The sequence below is a fragment of the Spinacia oleracea genome, chromosome 1 (genome assembly GCF_020520425.1).
Source record: "Spinacia oleracea cultivar Varoflay chromosome 1, BTI_SOV_V1, whole genome shotgun sequence".
Taxonomy (NCBI): domain Eukaryota; kingdom Viridiplantae; phylum Streptophyta; class Magnoliopsida; order Caryophyllales; family Amaranthaceae; genus Spinacia; species Spinacia oleracea.
This window is the reverse complement of record NC_079487.1, coordinates 123,832,280-123,848,896: the sequence shown is the minus strand read 5'-3', so window position 1 is coordinate 123,848,896 and position 16,617 is coordinate 123,832,280. Positions and strand designations below refer to the sequence as shown.

The window sequence follows — 16,617 nt, the reverse complement described above, 5'->3', positions numbered from 1 at the left end:
AACAAAAGCTAAAGAAGATTAGTCACAAGGTTATTTGACATTTTACAAATTACAACAAATTATAAGGATGCACAATGCATTTTTAAACAAAATAACACAAAGTGACACGGTGCATTCTTTAAAAGTATAGATTTCACTTTGAAAACTCTCACGCCTATTGGCCTTGAATCCTTGATTGGTTAAAAGCTTTTTGGAGTGAAATTAGCTTTTCATGCAAATTAAGTTGTTGACTATTTTAAAAAGCTACTTTAGATGTTTGTTTAATATCCGCTAGAAAGAGCTTTCTAAGTCTAAAAGACAATTTTAGAAAATGCTCATAAAGGTTTTTAAAAGAGCTTTTAGCTTATTGGTTATTTTATAACTGAAACAACTAACCGTTGGATTTTTTATCAAATACTTTTAAACTTACATCTATATATAACCAGTTAGTCAATCGACTAATATAATTACAGAATAGCTAACCGCTAACAGTTTCATAAATTGTAATTCAACAGAGTCGTTATAAACTCGGTCCACGTAAAGTCACTAATATTTTCTCCCAAGGAAGTTTAGGAAACCTACCGGTTTCGGTAAACACAAAAGTGGGTTGATAAACAACAACGTTAGTTGATTTTATGTGGATTTGTTCATGAACGAAAATGACTGCTAACTGTAGACTATATTCATGTCATTAATGTCATGTTTTTGGCCTTTTTTACAAAAATATAATTCACATGAACCTTACTACTATTAATTGCTGTACTTTTGTCAATTGTCACCCTCTCCACATTCATTTCCACTTTTTTTTGTTCTTGTCGATTCATTTCGATTCATAATGCTTACAATTTTAGATTGCAATTTACATCAAACTTCTTCCTCTTCTTCAATAGTATAGGTTTTAACTTTTAGTTTCCTCTGTTTCTTTTATTCTTTTTCTTCTTTTTATTTTGTGGGTTTTAAGGGTTTTGCTGCAAGATTTGCAATTGGTTTCTTTTTGGGGGTCCTGGGGGGTTTTTCAATTTCTGAAATTAATACCCAGTTGCAGAATTTCGCCATTGTTGAAAAGCTTGAGCTTTTGGGGGCCCATTCAACTATTCATGATTGGAAGTATGGCTGCAACTTCAGCTATCCTGTAAGTCTCTATTTCTCTATTTATTTTAATTATTTTTTGGAATTTAGGTTAATGGGTATGTTTGAAATTGTATATTCCCTCCATTTTTGAGTAATTTAAGGGTTGGTTTATTGTGGGTTTTAACTGGGTTTTGCTGAATTTGATTGATTGTTGCATTTGTTGAACTAATTTTGGGAAATTTATTGCTAGTAATCAACATTTGTCTGATTCTTACATTGTTTATGTCTTGAATGTCTGTAGAAATGATACCGCACTTGTGTATTCTTCAACTGGTTCAGTTGATAGTAGTTCGGATACTCCATTGAATGAGGGTCAGTGCCATTGGTTTTCTCCCAAGGTGAGGCCTCTATTCAATAAGTAAAATAATGGACAGTTTCAGCTTAGCAAATTACTGTATTAGGTTTTTCACAGCAGGATTGAAGTTGTTTGCAATTCAATTATTTTATTTTGATGTTTTCAGTTATGAGTTAAGAATCCCCAAACCGACCTAGGTAGGACTCAGGAGCCATGAGAAAAACTTTTTGCTAAATTTGCGGGTCATACTCTTTGCCCGTCATAGGTTATTATATGCAGCATGCCAGAACTTGAAATGTTCTATGCTGGTTGGAAATAGGTAATTTAGTGGATGCTAGAGATGTTAAGTGGCAGGAACTTGTAATGTACGCGAGTTGTTGCTCCTCTATTATGTTTTTAGACCTTTCAATTTTCATAGAGGAAGAAGGTTTATGATGGATTTACCTTAGACATGGAGCCAATAAGGATTAAGGAGGAAGCTTTGGCTATAGTAAAGATTTCTTTTTCATTAACAACAATGGCTATATAAGTTTCTAACATTTGGCTACTCTCTCTTTTTTGTCTCTGGGTACTTGTTCAAATAATGTTGATTAGGGAACTAATTATCTGTAATTCATGGCAATTGGCAGGCAAGCAATCATATTGAAGTCGGAAATGGGGGATACTATGACAGAGGTGATGGTGCTTTTGCTTACAAATATCAGCTTGAGAACGATGTAAGTTTTAGTGTTAAAGTAGATTTCATTTAGATACATGTTATCTGGATTATAAGACTTAGAATCTGGTAGTTTGAGCAAATTTTACAATTTCTGACATGTTTCAGTTTATTACAACAAATCCAACTCTTGTTTCATATCTTCAAATTGTCAACTTTTATCGACTTTCACTAGTAAGACAGCTATTTTCGTACACATTGAGAAAAGGTTACTTTTTTTCTATTTCGTCTTATATAGCAAATCCTGAAAAAAGTAAATAGATTAAGGCTTTTGTTTCTTTACCCAGCAAGTGACATGTGATGTTTTTTGGACTTCCTCTCATTTGTGCACAGTCTAAATAAAATGGACGTTTTAGACTACAGAAACTTACTTTAGTACCTGAACTCATCCGCAAGTGTTACACAAAAATTCAGAAGTGTTTTGCTTCAGTCTGTTCCTTATATCCATACTCTGATAGTATGTGGTTCTATAGAAGTCTCCATGGTGTACACTTACCCTGAATGAATGTTGTTTTATCTATTGACAAAATCAAGGAAGAAGGTAACATTTATGATGAGTGGATCATTTAGTAACCTCAAGGGACTTACTTGTGTGGCGTTGGCCTCTGGAAAGTCTAGCATTGAACCATTATGGATGTACATTTACACTTGATTAAAAACTCACACATGTCTCCTCAGGCTCCAATTTAGAGAGACAATTGATGTTCAGTTGTATAGATTTTAGCCAACTCCTTGAGCTTTTCCATAAATGGATGGGTTTATGGAAGTTTTAGTGGATGCAATTTCTTCGTGGAACTTTGATTGTTGAAGAACAATGAAAACTTAATTATCTGGCACTCTGGCAGTAAATGGTTGAATTCCATTAGTAATCCAAGCCCCAAGGTTCTTGCATCAAAAAGGTGCTGGAATGGGGGAACTTGAGGTCACATAACAGCTTGTTAAAGAATTATTGTTTTGTTTTCAATACATACTTTTGATTTCCACTGCATGAGGATTCCTAAGTAATGGTCCAGTCCCTGAAATTTGAGGTCTTCCGTTCTCTGAACCCTTTCCTCTTTGTTGTTGCCTACACTTTCCTGAGCCGAGCCATATAAACCTCTTAAGGTATCAGGCTATCTTTGAGGCAAGCAAGTTACAAGTTATGAAAGTGAGGTCAGGCAAATGTGGAATATGGGCATGCTTTTTCATTGTTGTTCCAAACAGAGTGATTGTGGAGCATGGATTCCCATCTTCTGTATACTAGGTCTTATATCGCATACGGGGGGTATAATGCAGTCTTTTAATTTCATGAAACACTGTGTACCAGTCTTCAAGTTCGGAATTGGAAGTATTCGTTGCGTACTGCATACTGAGTTACTGACCTTCAAACGGGGCAAGGCAGGACTTTAAGAGCGGGAGGCAATAATTCCATTGGAATTATAAATTTTAAAAAATTGTCTGAATTTCTATATGTAAAAAAAGTGTAGTTTACAATGGAATATATATGGCTCTTGATTATTATCATGATTTGTGCAACATTCTTTATAATAATGTGTTCCAAAAGAATTAATACTCTTTAAGATTAGGTAATCCTAAAAGTTTAAATTTTAATAAATTGAGTGAACACGAATTAAATGGAATGTTGGGATAATAAGGTTGTTATTTAGGTGGAGTGGAAGAAAACTGGAACAGGAGTAAACATAATGTTAAGAAAAAGCAATTAGCCCTGGCAAGAGTTCCGATCCCCTGGCTTCCAAATCATGAAATCACTTATTTGCTTCTTCCCTTGCCGAACGCAAGAAGTAACAGTTCATATAACCTTTCTGATACATTGTATTTAATAAGGCTTTTTTTTAATGGGGCCAGCTAAGAGACTTGACTCCGCCCCTGCTTTTATGTACATACTCATAGTTGGAGATCTCCGAAAAAGACTCTTCTTTAGCAATGACCAGAACGTAGTTTTACGCAGCAAACTCTCACTATCACTTCACTGGTACTCTGGTACCCTGTTTTATTTTTTTTTATTTTTCAGAGATACTTGGATACCTTTTTTTTAAAGTCAGCTATGACCCAGATCATAGTTCTAATGTATTCTTTCTTTAGGTTCGAAGTTTACACCAACAGTTGCAGGAGGAAAAGGAATTGCATGCGACTCTGGAAAATGCTATCGAAAAGAATGTCATGGAATTATCTACTCCATCTCACTTTCCCCAGCATGTATGTCATGTTTAAAGTTTTGTACTTCCGCTGTCTTTTGGTTTTGCTCATTAGTCTTGTACGTAAAAAAAATGATTTGTGCATTCAAGGACAGCTGGCAAGTTAAACAAGGCATAACTTTTCTGACATATAATCTAGGGAATGTGGAATCTGGGCAAGGTTAGAGTCTCTAGAATTTGAAGTGCTTTATAATATCTGATCATATTTGCATTTGAAATCACCCCCCCCCCCCCACACACACACAAAAAAAAGGTAAAAAGATTATGGTAGGATTACTTTATTAAGTGTCTTGGCTTCCTGAAGGTACTTATTGGGCTATAGTTAAAAATTTGTAATATTGCTGGCATGCTAAATTATATTGTGACAGACTGAGAACTAGTAATGACTGGTGACAGTGTCTGTGTTCTTCCTGGACTGATAACAGTTGTTCTGATAACTATGTAGGCAGTAGAGCTTTTGTCCAGTATTGCAGCGCTAGAGGCCTCGATTTCAGAGCTTCAAGAGGAGATGATTTCACTCCATTATCAACTGAGTCAAGAAAGAAATGAAAGGAGACTTGCTGAATACCGATTGCAACGTTCTAATTCCAAGAAGACATCTTCACCTTCCTGGCAGGTACACCTGGAAATTTGGTATATAAGATGGATAATTCATTACTATCCCTGGTATCATTGTTTCATGTCATTAATAGCATCATTTGCATGACTGTTTAGTCATCAGCAAAACACTAGTAGTTGGATTTTGATTCAAACCAGTTTGTTGTTTATGATGTTAGCATTTAGAACAGTGAGATAGATATGATTATGTCATGCGGTCTCACCTGAAAAAAAATGTGCTTTTTCAGGAGAGCCAATTATCTTCAAAAATGCATCCCAAGTGTAGCGGGCCTGTGAATACTGGGAAGCTCACTAAAGAGCTTTCTTCTAAGGGACTATGGAATCATCCTAATCGGTTATCAGAGGAGATGGTGCGATGCATGAGAAGTATTTTCATCTCTTTGGCTGAATCTTCCCCTTCGTCAAATGGCACCACAATGGATTTGCCAAGTTCACCCCGTGCTCATCCTTCAAATGCTCCATCATGGTCATTATCTGAACACTTGATGGTTCCCATGTGGGCAAAAAGCCCACAGATTGATTTGCCTCATGATTCGGAGGTGCTAGGAACAGACAGTACTTTTGACCCTTATAAAGTCAGTGGAAAATTAAGTTGGTTGGAGATTGGGAGATATGGATTGGCAACAGAAGTTTCTTGGATGTCAGTTGGTAAAAGGCAGCTGGAATATGCTGCAGGATCACTGCGGAGATTCAGGTAATTTTGTTTCTTATCTGCTTTGGTTCATAGAGATCCACTTTTGAGACTAATTCAGACGGGATTTGATCTGAGTACTTGTGTACCACTCCCGAAGTTTTTACCATTTAAACAAGTTGACATCCACAATATTTGTTCCATTTAAATATATTTGACATAAAAGAGACAAAAGAAGGGATAACAATTTATCACCTATTTATTTTCGTTATCATTTTATGATCATCATGCTATCCAGGAACGTTGCTTCGGGTCGCAGAGAATTGTGAATAGTTAAATTGCCATTCAACTTGCTTAATCCATTTTGGTTAAAAGGTCAGGACATGTTTATGGAGCTACTGCTGATTGATGCATTTTGGTTGTTCATTTTTTCGGATTACAGGATACTTGTTGAGCAATTGGCCAAAGTGAATCCTATCCTCTTGAGCAGTGATGAAAAGCTGGCTTTCTGGATCAACTTGTATAACGCCTTGATTATGCATGTCAGTTTCTTACATTCTGTTACTTATTTCAGTTTTGGGCTTTTGGGTTGTTAAGATGCCAACTTTTTGCTTTGTATTGTTGCACCTTATTCCAGGCTTATCTGGCATATGGGGTCCCGCGAAGTGAAATGAAGTTCTTTTCGTTGCTGCAAAAGGTTTGAGTTTTGTTTTCAACTTTTGATTCTTCAGATTTTAGCGGATAAGTGACTTTCCATATAAAAAGTGTTTATAGGCCTAGAATCCAGCAGAAAGTAGCAGCTTGTCAAAATGACTCTTTCTCAAGAGTCAACTCCGTAATCACAGAATTTGATAATATTTTGGGCTAATTAATACTTTTACTAATTTCTCAATGCTAAAAAAGAGATACTCCGTAATCACAGAATAAATGCAAGGAAGCAGGAAAATGCATCATACTAAGTAAATTAAAACTTTGAGCTCCTGCGCAGCAGGGAGTTGCTCTTTCTGCAAATTCATTTGGATATGTTTTTTCTTGTAGTGGTCAGTATAGGAAAGATCTGAAAAGATCTTTGCAGTCCAGTTGCTTGTGATTGTTTTTTCTTTTTGGAAGAAAAAAAAAAGACTTACATTAAGTGTCTTCTTCTCAGGCAGCTTATACAGTCGGTGGCCAATTATTCAGTGCTGCTGTCATTGAGTATGTGATCCTGAAGATGAGACCACCTATTCATCGTCCTCAAATTGTATGGAACTGTCCTCAGATGTCTATGATCTTTTTTCTTTTTTCTGATTACTTTTTTTGTGTTGCACCACCTGACATATCTATTTCCACCTTTAGGCTCTGCTACTGCCTCTTAACAAGCTAAAGGTATCAGAGGAACAAAAAAAATTCGCAATTGATTCTTATGAACCAAATATCGCATTTGCCCTCAGCTGTGGGATGTACTCATCGCCTGCGGTAATTCTCTCAACAAAACCTCAGATTTCCTGTTTTCTTTTTTGGTTTGGGTGCAATATCTGAAGTTTCTTGTTTGTCATGTCCAATGTAGATTCAGGTGTTCACAGCAAAGAATGTCAGAGATGAACTTGAAGCAGCACAGCGTGATTTCATTCGGGCTTCTGTTGGTGTGAGTAGCAAAGGGAAGTTGCTGGTTCCAAAGATGCTGCACTGCTTTTCCAGAAATAACGTTGATGATTCAAAACTTGCTCAGTGGATATCGCGTTATCTGCCTCAGGAGCAGGCTGCTTTCATCGAGCAACACATTACTCAAAAGCGGCAGAAGCTATTTGGTTCTCGGAATTGTGGGGTCCTTCCTTTTGATTCTCGGTTTCGCTACCTTTTTGTGCCTGAAATGGTTTACCAATAACTGTGTGCCTGTTCCAGTGTAGTTTAGCATAAACTCTGCTCGAGTACATGTCAAGCTAAAATGTTACCCAGGCCTGTAGTGTGTAAATCAGGAATAGGAGGGTATATAGTGGGACAGTGGGTGGTTTTTTGATACCAACAAGGAGCAAATTCTACTTGGAATTTCTGGTGAATATAAATGTAAATACATATTCAGTACAATTGAAAATTTATCAGTGCAAATAAATTTAGTTTCTCCAACTGTATGATACTATGATGATGCATAAAGCATTTCTGAGGCGACTACAGCAGTAGTCAGTGTATAATCAATACACTTTGAATAGTATGTACACCATTTCTGGGTTAAAATTCCACAAAATTCATGAATTACATCAGATAACATGAATAACTATCAATAATCATCCAGGACTATCCATACTTTTCCTATTTGGGAGTAATAAAATCACAATGAAAATACATATCTATCAAAGTAGTGAATGAAATGTGATTGAGCAGGATTATATCAACGGCGCTTATCAGCATCATCTAGCAAGTTGCATATATCTGAGCATTCCACCAAGCTGCACAACAGATGAATTCTATGACAGTAAGAAACAGGTTCACTCACTCACCTGATGAATTCTTATCCTACCAACATTGGATAACAAAGGATAAAACCTTACCAATATTGTCGACTTCGAAATCCTTGCTTAAAAACAATAATAGGTCTGCAATCAAACACAGTATTATTAAACAAAAATATCTACTCATCCAGAAACTACATAATTAATAGGCCACTCTGTCACTTGCAATACCTTCGAACATTAAAAGGACCTTCACCAGGTGAGCCATCACCACCACGAATACAAGTGCCAACACATTTGGTAGTACAAGACTCAGCATTCCTAGACTTTGGTCGTTGGATTCTGTTCTTCATATTACACTCCTTGTCCAAGAGATCACAAGTCTTGCCTGAAAGTTCTTGGGGTATATTAGCCAACGTCTCCTCGGATGGAGGCGGCGTAGAAAGCACCACTGCAGCTGCTAGCATTCCTATGCCATGGATCGCCTGACAGTTCCTCCCATTTACATTGATGAGCTTCCATATTGAAGATGAGGAGAGAGATTGTGAATAATGATGATGATGATGGTATATCTCCCTGTTGAAAGTTATGGATTTTAGAGTTTGGGTAATATTGCTGCTGCTGTTACTGACACCACTGTGCAATACCAGCATCATTTCAATGGAGAGATGAAGGGATGGTGAGATTTGTGGATTAGATTATTCCTTTTTCTTTTTTTGTTTGGTTGGGATGTTTTCCAATTTAGATTCCTGGACCCTGGTTAGTTTCATTGGTTGTGTTTCGATCTTTTTCTGAGGTTTGCAGTTCGAGGGTTATGTCAGACAAGTTTAGCTTCAGTTTATATCACCTATAGTCTTTACTCTTTAACCCAACAGTCAACACCAAGTTGGATTATTTGCTCACCACACCGCCACTCGCCCAAAACAGCCCGTGAGGGCTTAAAAAATTGTTTGGAGCAATCTTAGGGGTGTTTTAGGTATTTTCCAAGTCCCAACCAAATAAGGGAAGTTTAGGACAAAATAGGCATTTGTGCAATAATGTGCATTGTTGGCTCACATTGTCCACTTAAATTACAATTGTGGAACTTTGCGATCCAAAAGCAATCCCAGAGGAGAAGAATGATTTATCCCAGGCAGTGGATGCAAGAGTTCATTGACTTTGGTCTTAAAAATATCCCGAGTTTAGCTAATAAATTGCCATTTCTCCAAGCTATTCTAAAAAATCATTCTTAAAAGCACCCGTATAATGACTAAAGAGCCCACAATGTTGGACTTTTGACCTTGGCCATTGAGTTAGGTCAATTTCAACTGAATCACCATTTCAGTATAATTACGTCTGCTGAATTTTTGAACGATGTGTAAAAGAAGACTCGTGATTAATTTCATAACTAGTACGCCTATGCACACTATTTTTTATAGTTACAACAATCGAGGAATTAGTGAAAACAATGTTGACAGGTTAAACGTAATTTCAATTAGTTTTTATACTTCTTCCAAACCCCTGGTTGTTTATGATGAATACATTTCTTCGGGAATTATAACAAGGGGCCAAACTGCCAAAGTCCTGACAATCTTCTTTTATTTTTATTTTTTTATTCAAATTCACCAGGCAAAATGATCTAGAAAGCACATGTAAATATGTGACTTTGTCGGCCTTTCTTATTCACACTTCATTTAGACTAAAAGTCCAAAAACATGGATATTTTTCACAAATTAGCCGAGTCCGGTACTTAGATACTTACTGATACAAAAAATGAGTCAGAGTAGTATAGCTCTAAACAAGTCCTGCATATCTTAAGGTAGCATCCAAAAGAAAGTTGATTTACAGTACATGACATTGCAATTAGTTGTATCAAAAAAATTTGTTGTCCATGACAGTATTCTGCAACTTTTTCATCACATAATACAATGTTTTCTTCTTCTATATGTAACAAGAGAATAAGAGATACAGGGGATGTATTGATATAATGTGTGTCTTTATATATCCTATAATGCTATACACAATTACAAATGATACCATCAAGTGGAAGATATAGGGGTGGGAAATGCTCATTAAATTGTTCTCAATTCTCAGAAGCAAACTCAAACAAGACGATCAAAATCTTTCGTTTATGATATACTCCGTTAGGTGTTCTTCTCAAGAACTGAGAGTGCTGGTGTCAAATAATTATTTGCCTTATCAGGTAAATGTGCCACCTGTAAAACACCCGAATAATATCAATTGCATAAAAACTAACTGTAATGAAAAGAATCTGTAAAGCTCGAAACTTTCTTAGAGATTATGCAAGTTGATGATTTCTTACAAGTTCATAAAGCTCCTGGCCTTGCTCAGCCACATACTCATAGCACACCTGAAATTTTGCATTCAGAAATAAAATCAGGACTGTCAGAAATGCTTAAACTGAACATGAATTCAGTATTTTTTGTGAAGTAAGTCAAAGTAAGCTCACGTCGAAGCTCTTATTTCTGGCTGTAGAATCATGCAACGCCTTCACGCAGATATCGGCCACATCAGCACAACTTATTCCCTGCAATGAGATGTAATTCATAGATGAATAAGGGATTGAAGGAAAACCAACAAAATTTATAGCCTGACAATATGATCAGCTCTTTCAGATTATGCTCACCTGAGAAATTCGGTTTCCCTGGTCAAATATCAAAGCACGTTGCCCACCAGGTTCTTCCTGTGAAATAAGTAATTGTACACAGATTCAAGTCAGTTTATAAGCATTCTACCACGTATTCAGATTACAAAGTTGAACGCCGGAATTATATTCAGGAAATATTGAGCATACCTTTAATGGACCTGGACGGACTATTGTATAACCTAGTCCTGATCTTCTCAATGAATCTTCACCAGCCTACACAGCAGATAAAATATAAATCTAACGTAATACAAACAAGTGCTTTGTTCTTTTCGACTTAAAAATATGAGTTAAACGAAAAATAAGTTCAAACAAGTTCAAAGAAGATTCAATAAGTTCAGATAGAGCTAAACCTAAGAAGTAAGAATGCATGATTATGAAAGTTGCTGTGAAAGGTAAGAGTTATACCTTCTTAGCTTTCAAAACCTGCTCCCTTCTCGAGGTCTCAATTCCTGATCCTGTACAAGATACCAAAATGAAGTCTGTTTCCTGACCACTCTGCATTCAACGGAGAAAAAATTGAGTGACTTTTCAGAACCTACTATCATATAACTTTCTGTGCTTCTGAAGGCACTAAAATAAAAACATTTCTGCACTCACGGGTAAGGCTTTTATGTATTCCAAGATTAGCTCGAAACTTCTTGGATCTTGCTTCATCCCATTAGGCCCTTCAACAGGTCTCTGCACCAAGATTCATGATGAAAAAATTAACAAGACAACGGAACATATAATATGGTGTATAATGAAACACAGGTTACAATTTGCATAACCTATTCTTAACAAGTAAGTACACAGAGGTGTCAAACTATGTATTCATGCAACAAAAGAGAACATTGGAACTATAAGGATACCTGTCTTCTAGGCTCAAAGCGTATGGTCAAAGTGTGAGCGAGAAATGGATCCATTGGTGGATCACTTGGATTCACTGGGCGGAAGGCTGAAAATGGAACTCTGACCTGTAAAACAGTAAAAAGAGAAATGCAGGTTTCAGATATACATCAGCCCTTGCATGAATAAATATTAAGAGGATAATCAATCATAGATTCCGTACCCTGCAAAATCCTGATTTTGTATTAATTCTAGCAAAATACAATTTGCTTTGGGATGAATCTGCCAGAGGACCAGTTTCAAGGATTACAACATAAGAACGACCATTGCCACCAACTGAAAGAACAAGACCTTCATACCTAATCATCACGAGTTCTCCAAAATCAAAAAAGAATTAACCATCACATAATATACAAGGAAATAACGGAAATGAGCGTACAATAGCGCAATACTTAGCAGGACTTTGAGGAAGCATACCGGTCTAGAGTAAAACCCAAAGGAAGAGAAAGCTTTTTTGACAGATCTACATATCCTCCTCTGGTGAAAACATATCCTATTGTGAAAAGGATACATTAGAAATAAAGTAAACTCAAAACCCATTCCACATATTATGAACAGTTCATGATCATAAACTGTCAGATGAATAGTTGGTTTGTTTTTAGGCATTTGGATGGTTTACCACTTAACCAGACTAGTTCTAGTACTGAATCACGGATTCACAGCACAGTTTTCCATCCGGGTTATAGTTTTCAGTCCTATTTATGTTATACATGAGTATGATTCTTCAGAGCAAATGTTTTAGACTTTTAATCAACTGCCAAAAAACAAGAACATACCAGAGAAAATGGCAAGGCCATTCTCGTTGAACTCAAATTTGGCATCCATTCCTCCATCATATTTGCTGGCAACCACATCCTGGAAATAAGTCCCCTGACGTACTTCCCATCCTTGAAGTGAATCTTCTGATTTGAATTTTGCAATCAGAAATTTGCTTTTGCTGCTTTTACCAGCCCGCAGTTGTGCTAATTGGTTGTTGTAGTCCTGTAATATTAAACCGTTACATAACTACTTCATATACAACGTTGATACATGACACTAATACCTGAATCACATTGTCAGAGATAGGTTAATACCTGAAAGGCTTTAGCAACATTGTAGACTCCACGATTGTCAACTCTGTTGAGATCCCCTGTAATGGATGAACGAGCAGTTGCACAATAGATGATTTTGTTGCAACCTTCCACCGCATTTTGGAGGCTAACAGGATCTCCCACATCCCCAACCACTAACTCCACTGACCTTGGCAGCATATCCGTCACTTCCTGATCAATTCTCCGAACCAACCCCTAACATTCAATTTAACTCTAATGAATAAGAAACTAATCCTTGGACCAGGACGAGTATTATCAGTACTTGGTATGTAAACAAGGTTCATTTCATTAAATTCAATCCTGCTAAGTGGAAAAATTGTTCAACTCCCAAGTTCATTAATCATGATTTTACGAGACAATGTTAGGAATTACACTGTTATCAAACAAACCCATATCTAATTTAAACTTCCAAGTTTCAACACACTTGCAACAATCAGTTTCAAATCAGTTTCAGGACACTAGTTGTGACACATCGGTTGAGTGCTTAAACTCACAAAAGGAGGTCAATGTACCCGTGCATAAAGAAATGTATTAAATCACCACAAGGCTCTGTTCTTTTCGATTTATTTTGACTTATTTCAAACAAAATAAGTTTTGATAAGTTCAGTTAAGTTCAAATAGTTTAGATAATATAAGTTCAGCAAAAATAAGTTTTTTTTTCACATTTTCTCACACAAATAGTTTATTTCAGATAAAATAAGTTTTTTTCACATAAAATATGTTCAGATAAGTTCAATTAAGTTCAGATAATATAAGTTTAGTCAAAATAACTCCAACAGAACGGAGCCTAAGATACATACCCTACATTGAAGCAAATGTTCAATGTCACAAGTTACATACCCTACATTTTGAAGCTAAACAAATTCAAATAGCTCAATACTTCTAAGTTATGGTCTACTTCAAATACTTCTAAGTTTGGGGAGTAGAGCAAGACCTTGTTCTTGAGCTTTATTTGTTTGAATTGAACTAAGTTGAATGAAGTTGAATTGAACTAAACTGAATAGAACTGAACTTCTAACTAAAGCGCTACATAGAACATAAAGAACAATAACAACATAGATGATTGACATTCAGGGATTACCTTAACCGTATAACCTCGAAGCATGAGCTTACGAACAACGAGGCGGCCAATACGACTGGAAGCACCAATAACAAGAACAGTAGTATTCTGAGCATCAGGAATTGTAAACTCCCCAAACGCCAACAAATTATTACTACTAACATCATCATACTCAGTCCTAGAAATCTGACCCAAATTCGAGAACTTCTTCCAAACCTCGTCAAATATCTGCCTCGATTTCCTCCCTAACCCGACCGGGTTCACGGCCTCATCAATCCTTTTGATCACATCAGTACTATCACTACTCTTCCCACTCTTCTCTGTTTCAGCATTGTTACTAATTTGCTCCTTTTGATCATTAACATTCTCTTCTTCCTTAAACTTCTTGTTCTTTTTTGTCAGTTTGCTGTCTTTTTTCCCTGATGTGCTGCTGTTTTCTGTACTTGCAGATGCTTTGGGAATAATTACAATCTGGGTTGTTCTGTATTTGTCAGTTGACATGAAATTCAACCTCTTTCTGCTGCTGTTTGTTCTCGCAGAAAGAAGATGAATTGATGCAGCTGCCGCCGCCATTTTTGTACAATTTTTGTGCTGAAATTTTTGACAGAAATTTGAATTCTTGTTATGTGATATTGATCAAGAATCCATTGAAAAATGCTTGCAAATTAGTAATAGTTGAGAAAAGAATTTGTGATGATAAAAGTATGAACTTGTTTTTCTGGAATCTAAATAAGAAATGGATAAAGAATTTGTGATGATAAAAAATTGGATTTCTGGAGGTCCCCAGAATCTGAACTGTGGCCAAGGGCAACATCAGTAGGTGCAGCAAACTGATCTAAAAAAAGTGAAATTATCCACCACATAAATTGGTATGGTCCACCATCCGATTTGTGGCTAAAGAAAAAAGAGCAACGTTATTTTGTTGTTTTTTTTCGTAGCAATCAATATTAATTCGACCCAGACCATAATACCATATGGGTTCGTGGAGTCGAGTCTAATGACTCTAATCTAGTCAGGGTCGCGCGAGTGTAATTTATCAACAGGGTCTAACTTCATCTAGTTAGATTTATCCTCCGTTTGTTTTTGATATGATGTACAATTGTACACTCTTTCGGAAAATAACTAGTTACTGACCCGAACGATGCACTGAATTTTATTGTTTTTGTTATTTGTTTTATGTCCGGTTAATGATTGTTTTCCTAGCAAAACTTTCTGTATTTGATTTATTTAATTTGTTGTCATATTACATAATTTCCTCTAAATATATGAGAACTTTCAGAATAGTCCCTATGTTCGGATCCTTTATTTTTTCAAGTCTTACTTGATTGGTACTCTGTATAATTTTTTATTTTTTTTCTAATTCACTTATAAACATAAGAAATTTTTTAAAGTATCAATTATTATAAATTGAATAACAAAAATATAAATTTTGGAAAAACACAATTGATTATCTAAAGAAGTAGTGTAATTATTAACTCTTTTTTATGCATGGTCTGAGTAACTAAGAAAGGATTACGTAAAACTTTGTAATAGGTTGTTATTCAAATATATATTGGGCATTAATTTTTTTTAATATTTATAAGAATGAGTTTTGTCTTTTTTTCATTACTTTAGAATCATATATTATATCATTGTAGAGATGGTCATGGGTTCGAACATTAATACTAACATTTTTTGTGATAATAAAATTGAGTAATGCATGTGTGAACACGCATGACATGGCACATCGTTATTTCCTTTGCCAAATCATAGTGACACATGGCAACGTGGCATTCCTTGCCTTGGAGATTTAATAGTAATATAGATTTTAACATTTTTGTTTGTTTGTTTTATTAAAGATGGAAAACGGTTTTCCCAAATGTGAAAAACAACTTTATTTAGGGTATATATGTTTGTTGCTCCGTACAACATTAGTAAAGGAATTGAAGGGAAAGGGGAAAAAAAGGAAGAGAAAGGAAAAGGAAAAGAAGGAAAAAAAAACTTAATTTATTTTCCTTTGTTTGGTTTGATGGAAGGAGGTAAGGGGAAAAGAAAGGAAAATTATTTGACAACTTTTAATTTTCTCTTTTCTTCCGAATTCCACCACTTTTGGGAGGAAAGAAAATGGAAAATTTATTAATGATATTTTCCTTTCATTTCCCTTCATTTCCCATCAAATCCAATTTAATTTTTAGAACAAAACACATGAACACATATTTTTCTTTTCCTCCTATTCCTTTCTACCAAACAAAGCCTTAGGGGAAAACTAAAATTTCCTTTGAAAAATAAGAAATGTCGTATTTTTCACTCTAATTCCTTACTTTACCTTTTCTTTTCTCTCATCTCATTTCCCCTTCTATGCTCTTTTTCTTTATGATTTTTCTTGTGAGGAAAGAAGCAAAAGAAAACTATTTTTCCTTTTGTTTTCCATGAAAAATCATTTCCCATTGAAACACACGGAGCCTTAGGGGTATTCATGGTCTGGTTGGGTGCGTTGCAGTTTGGCCCCCAAATAAAACCAAGCCGTAAAAACACGGTTTAAGATTTTCTCATACCAAACCGCACCACAAAATACGGTATTGTGTGGTGCGGTGTGGTGCATTTTGCTGTTTAACCACAATTTAAAAGAAATTCATTAAATATTGTATTTCAAAAAAAAAATTTATTTAGGGGATCATATACTTCCTCTGATTCTTTATTGTTGCAACATACTCCTTTACACATTATTTAATAAAGTGGTACTTGAGTGGGGCCACAACCACTTTAGTCACATTACTTACTTCATTTTAAGTGTGAAATTGTAACTTTGGGTAAAAAATGTTTCTATTTTAAGTGTCTTGCAACTATTGTGACGTTTTCATTTTAGGGAAGTGTTGCAACTATATAGAAATGGAGGAAGTATTTATAAGGAATAATTAAATCTAATAAACCAACAGTTTAGCGATTTTCTTAAAAGAGTCTTGCA

General features: G+C 35.6%; 3 protein-coding genes across 4 annotated transcripts; 1 reads left to right on the top strand and 2 right to left on the bottom strand.

Annotated features, from left to right (window-relative positions):
• The first annotated feature begins 695 nt into the window (after nt 1-695).
• Nucleotides 696-7,667, top strand: LOC110774711 (uncharacterized). Of its 2 annotated transcripts, XM_021979281.2 has the most exons (11): nt 696-1,111; nt 1,352-1,448; nt 2,035-2,121; nt 4,203-4,316; nt 4,761-4,931; nt 5,161-5,627; nt 6,007-6,106; nt 6,202-6,261; nt 6,712-6,804; nt 6,900-7,019; nt 7,111-7,667. In XM_021979281.2, the coding sequence occupies exons 1-11, from the start codon at nt 1,077-1,079 to the stop codon at nt 7,426-7,428; spliced, it is 1,662 nt and encodes a 553-aa protein (XP_021834973.1). In that variant the 5' UTR covers nt 696-1,076; the 3' UTR covers nt 7,429-7,667. The 2 variants fall into 2 exon arrangements, with proteins under 2 accessions (XP_021834973.1, XP_056699399.1); XM_056843421.1 differs by lacking the exon at nt 4,203-4,316 and having other exon boundaries at nt 702-1,111.
• An 80-nt stretch (nt 7,668-7,747) lies between these two features.
• LOC110774722 (uncharacterized) lies at nt 7,748-8,793 on the bottom strand. Its single transcript, XM_021979293.2, has 3 exons — nt 8,222-8,793; nt 8,090-8,134; nt 7,748-7,987 (listed from the first exon to the last, which is right to left on the bottom strand). Exons 1-3 carry the CDS (start codon nt 8,644-8,646, stop codon nt 7,930-7,932), a joined length of 528 nt encoding a protein of 175 aa, XP_021834985.1. The 5' UTR covers nt 8,647-8,793; the 3' UTR covers nt 7,748-7,929.
• A 1,017-nt stretch (nt 8,794-9,810) lies between these two features.
• On the bottom strand, nt 9,811-14,584 carry LOC110774737 (protein HIGH CHLOROPHYLL FLUORESCENCE PHENOTYPE 173, chloroplastic). The gene is made up of 13 exons (XM_021979313.2): nt 13,695-14,584; nt 12,596-12,808; nt 12,299-12,503; nt 11,940-12,015; nt 11,686-11,821; nt 11,486-11,590; nt 11,235-11,315; nt 11,043-11,132; nt 10,785-10,850; nt 10,617-10,673; nt 10,440-10,517; nt 10,293-10,340; nt 9,811-10,185 (listed from the first exon to the last, which is right to left on the bottom strand). Exons 1-13 carry the CDS (start codon nt 14,244-14,246, stop codon nt 10,114-10,116), a joined length of 1,779 nt encoding a protein of 592 aa, XP_021835005.1. The 5' UTR covers nt 14,247-14,584; the 3' UTR covers nt 9,811-10,113.
• Between the last annotated feature and the right edge of the window lie 2,033 nt (nt 14,585-16,617).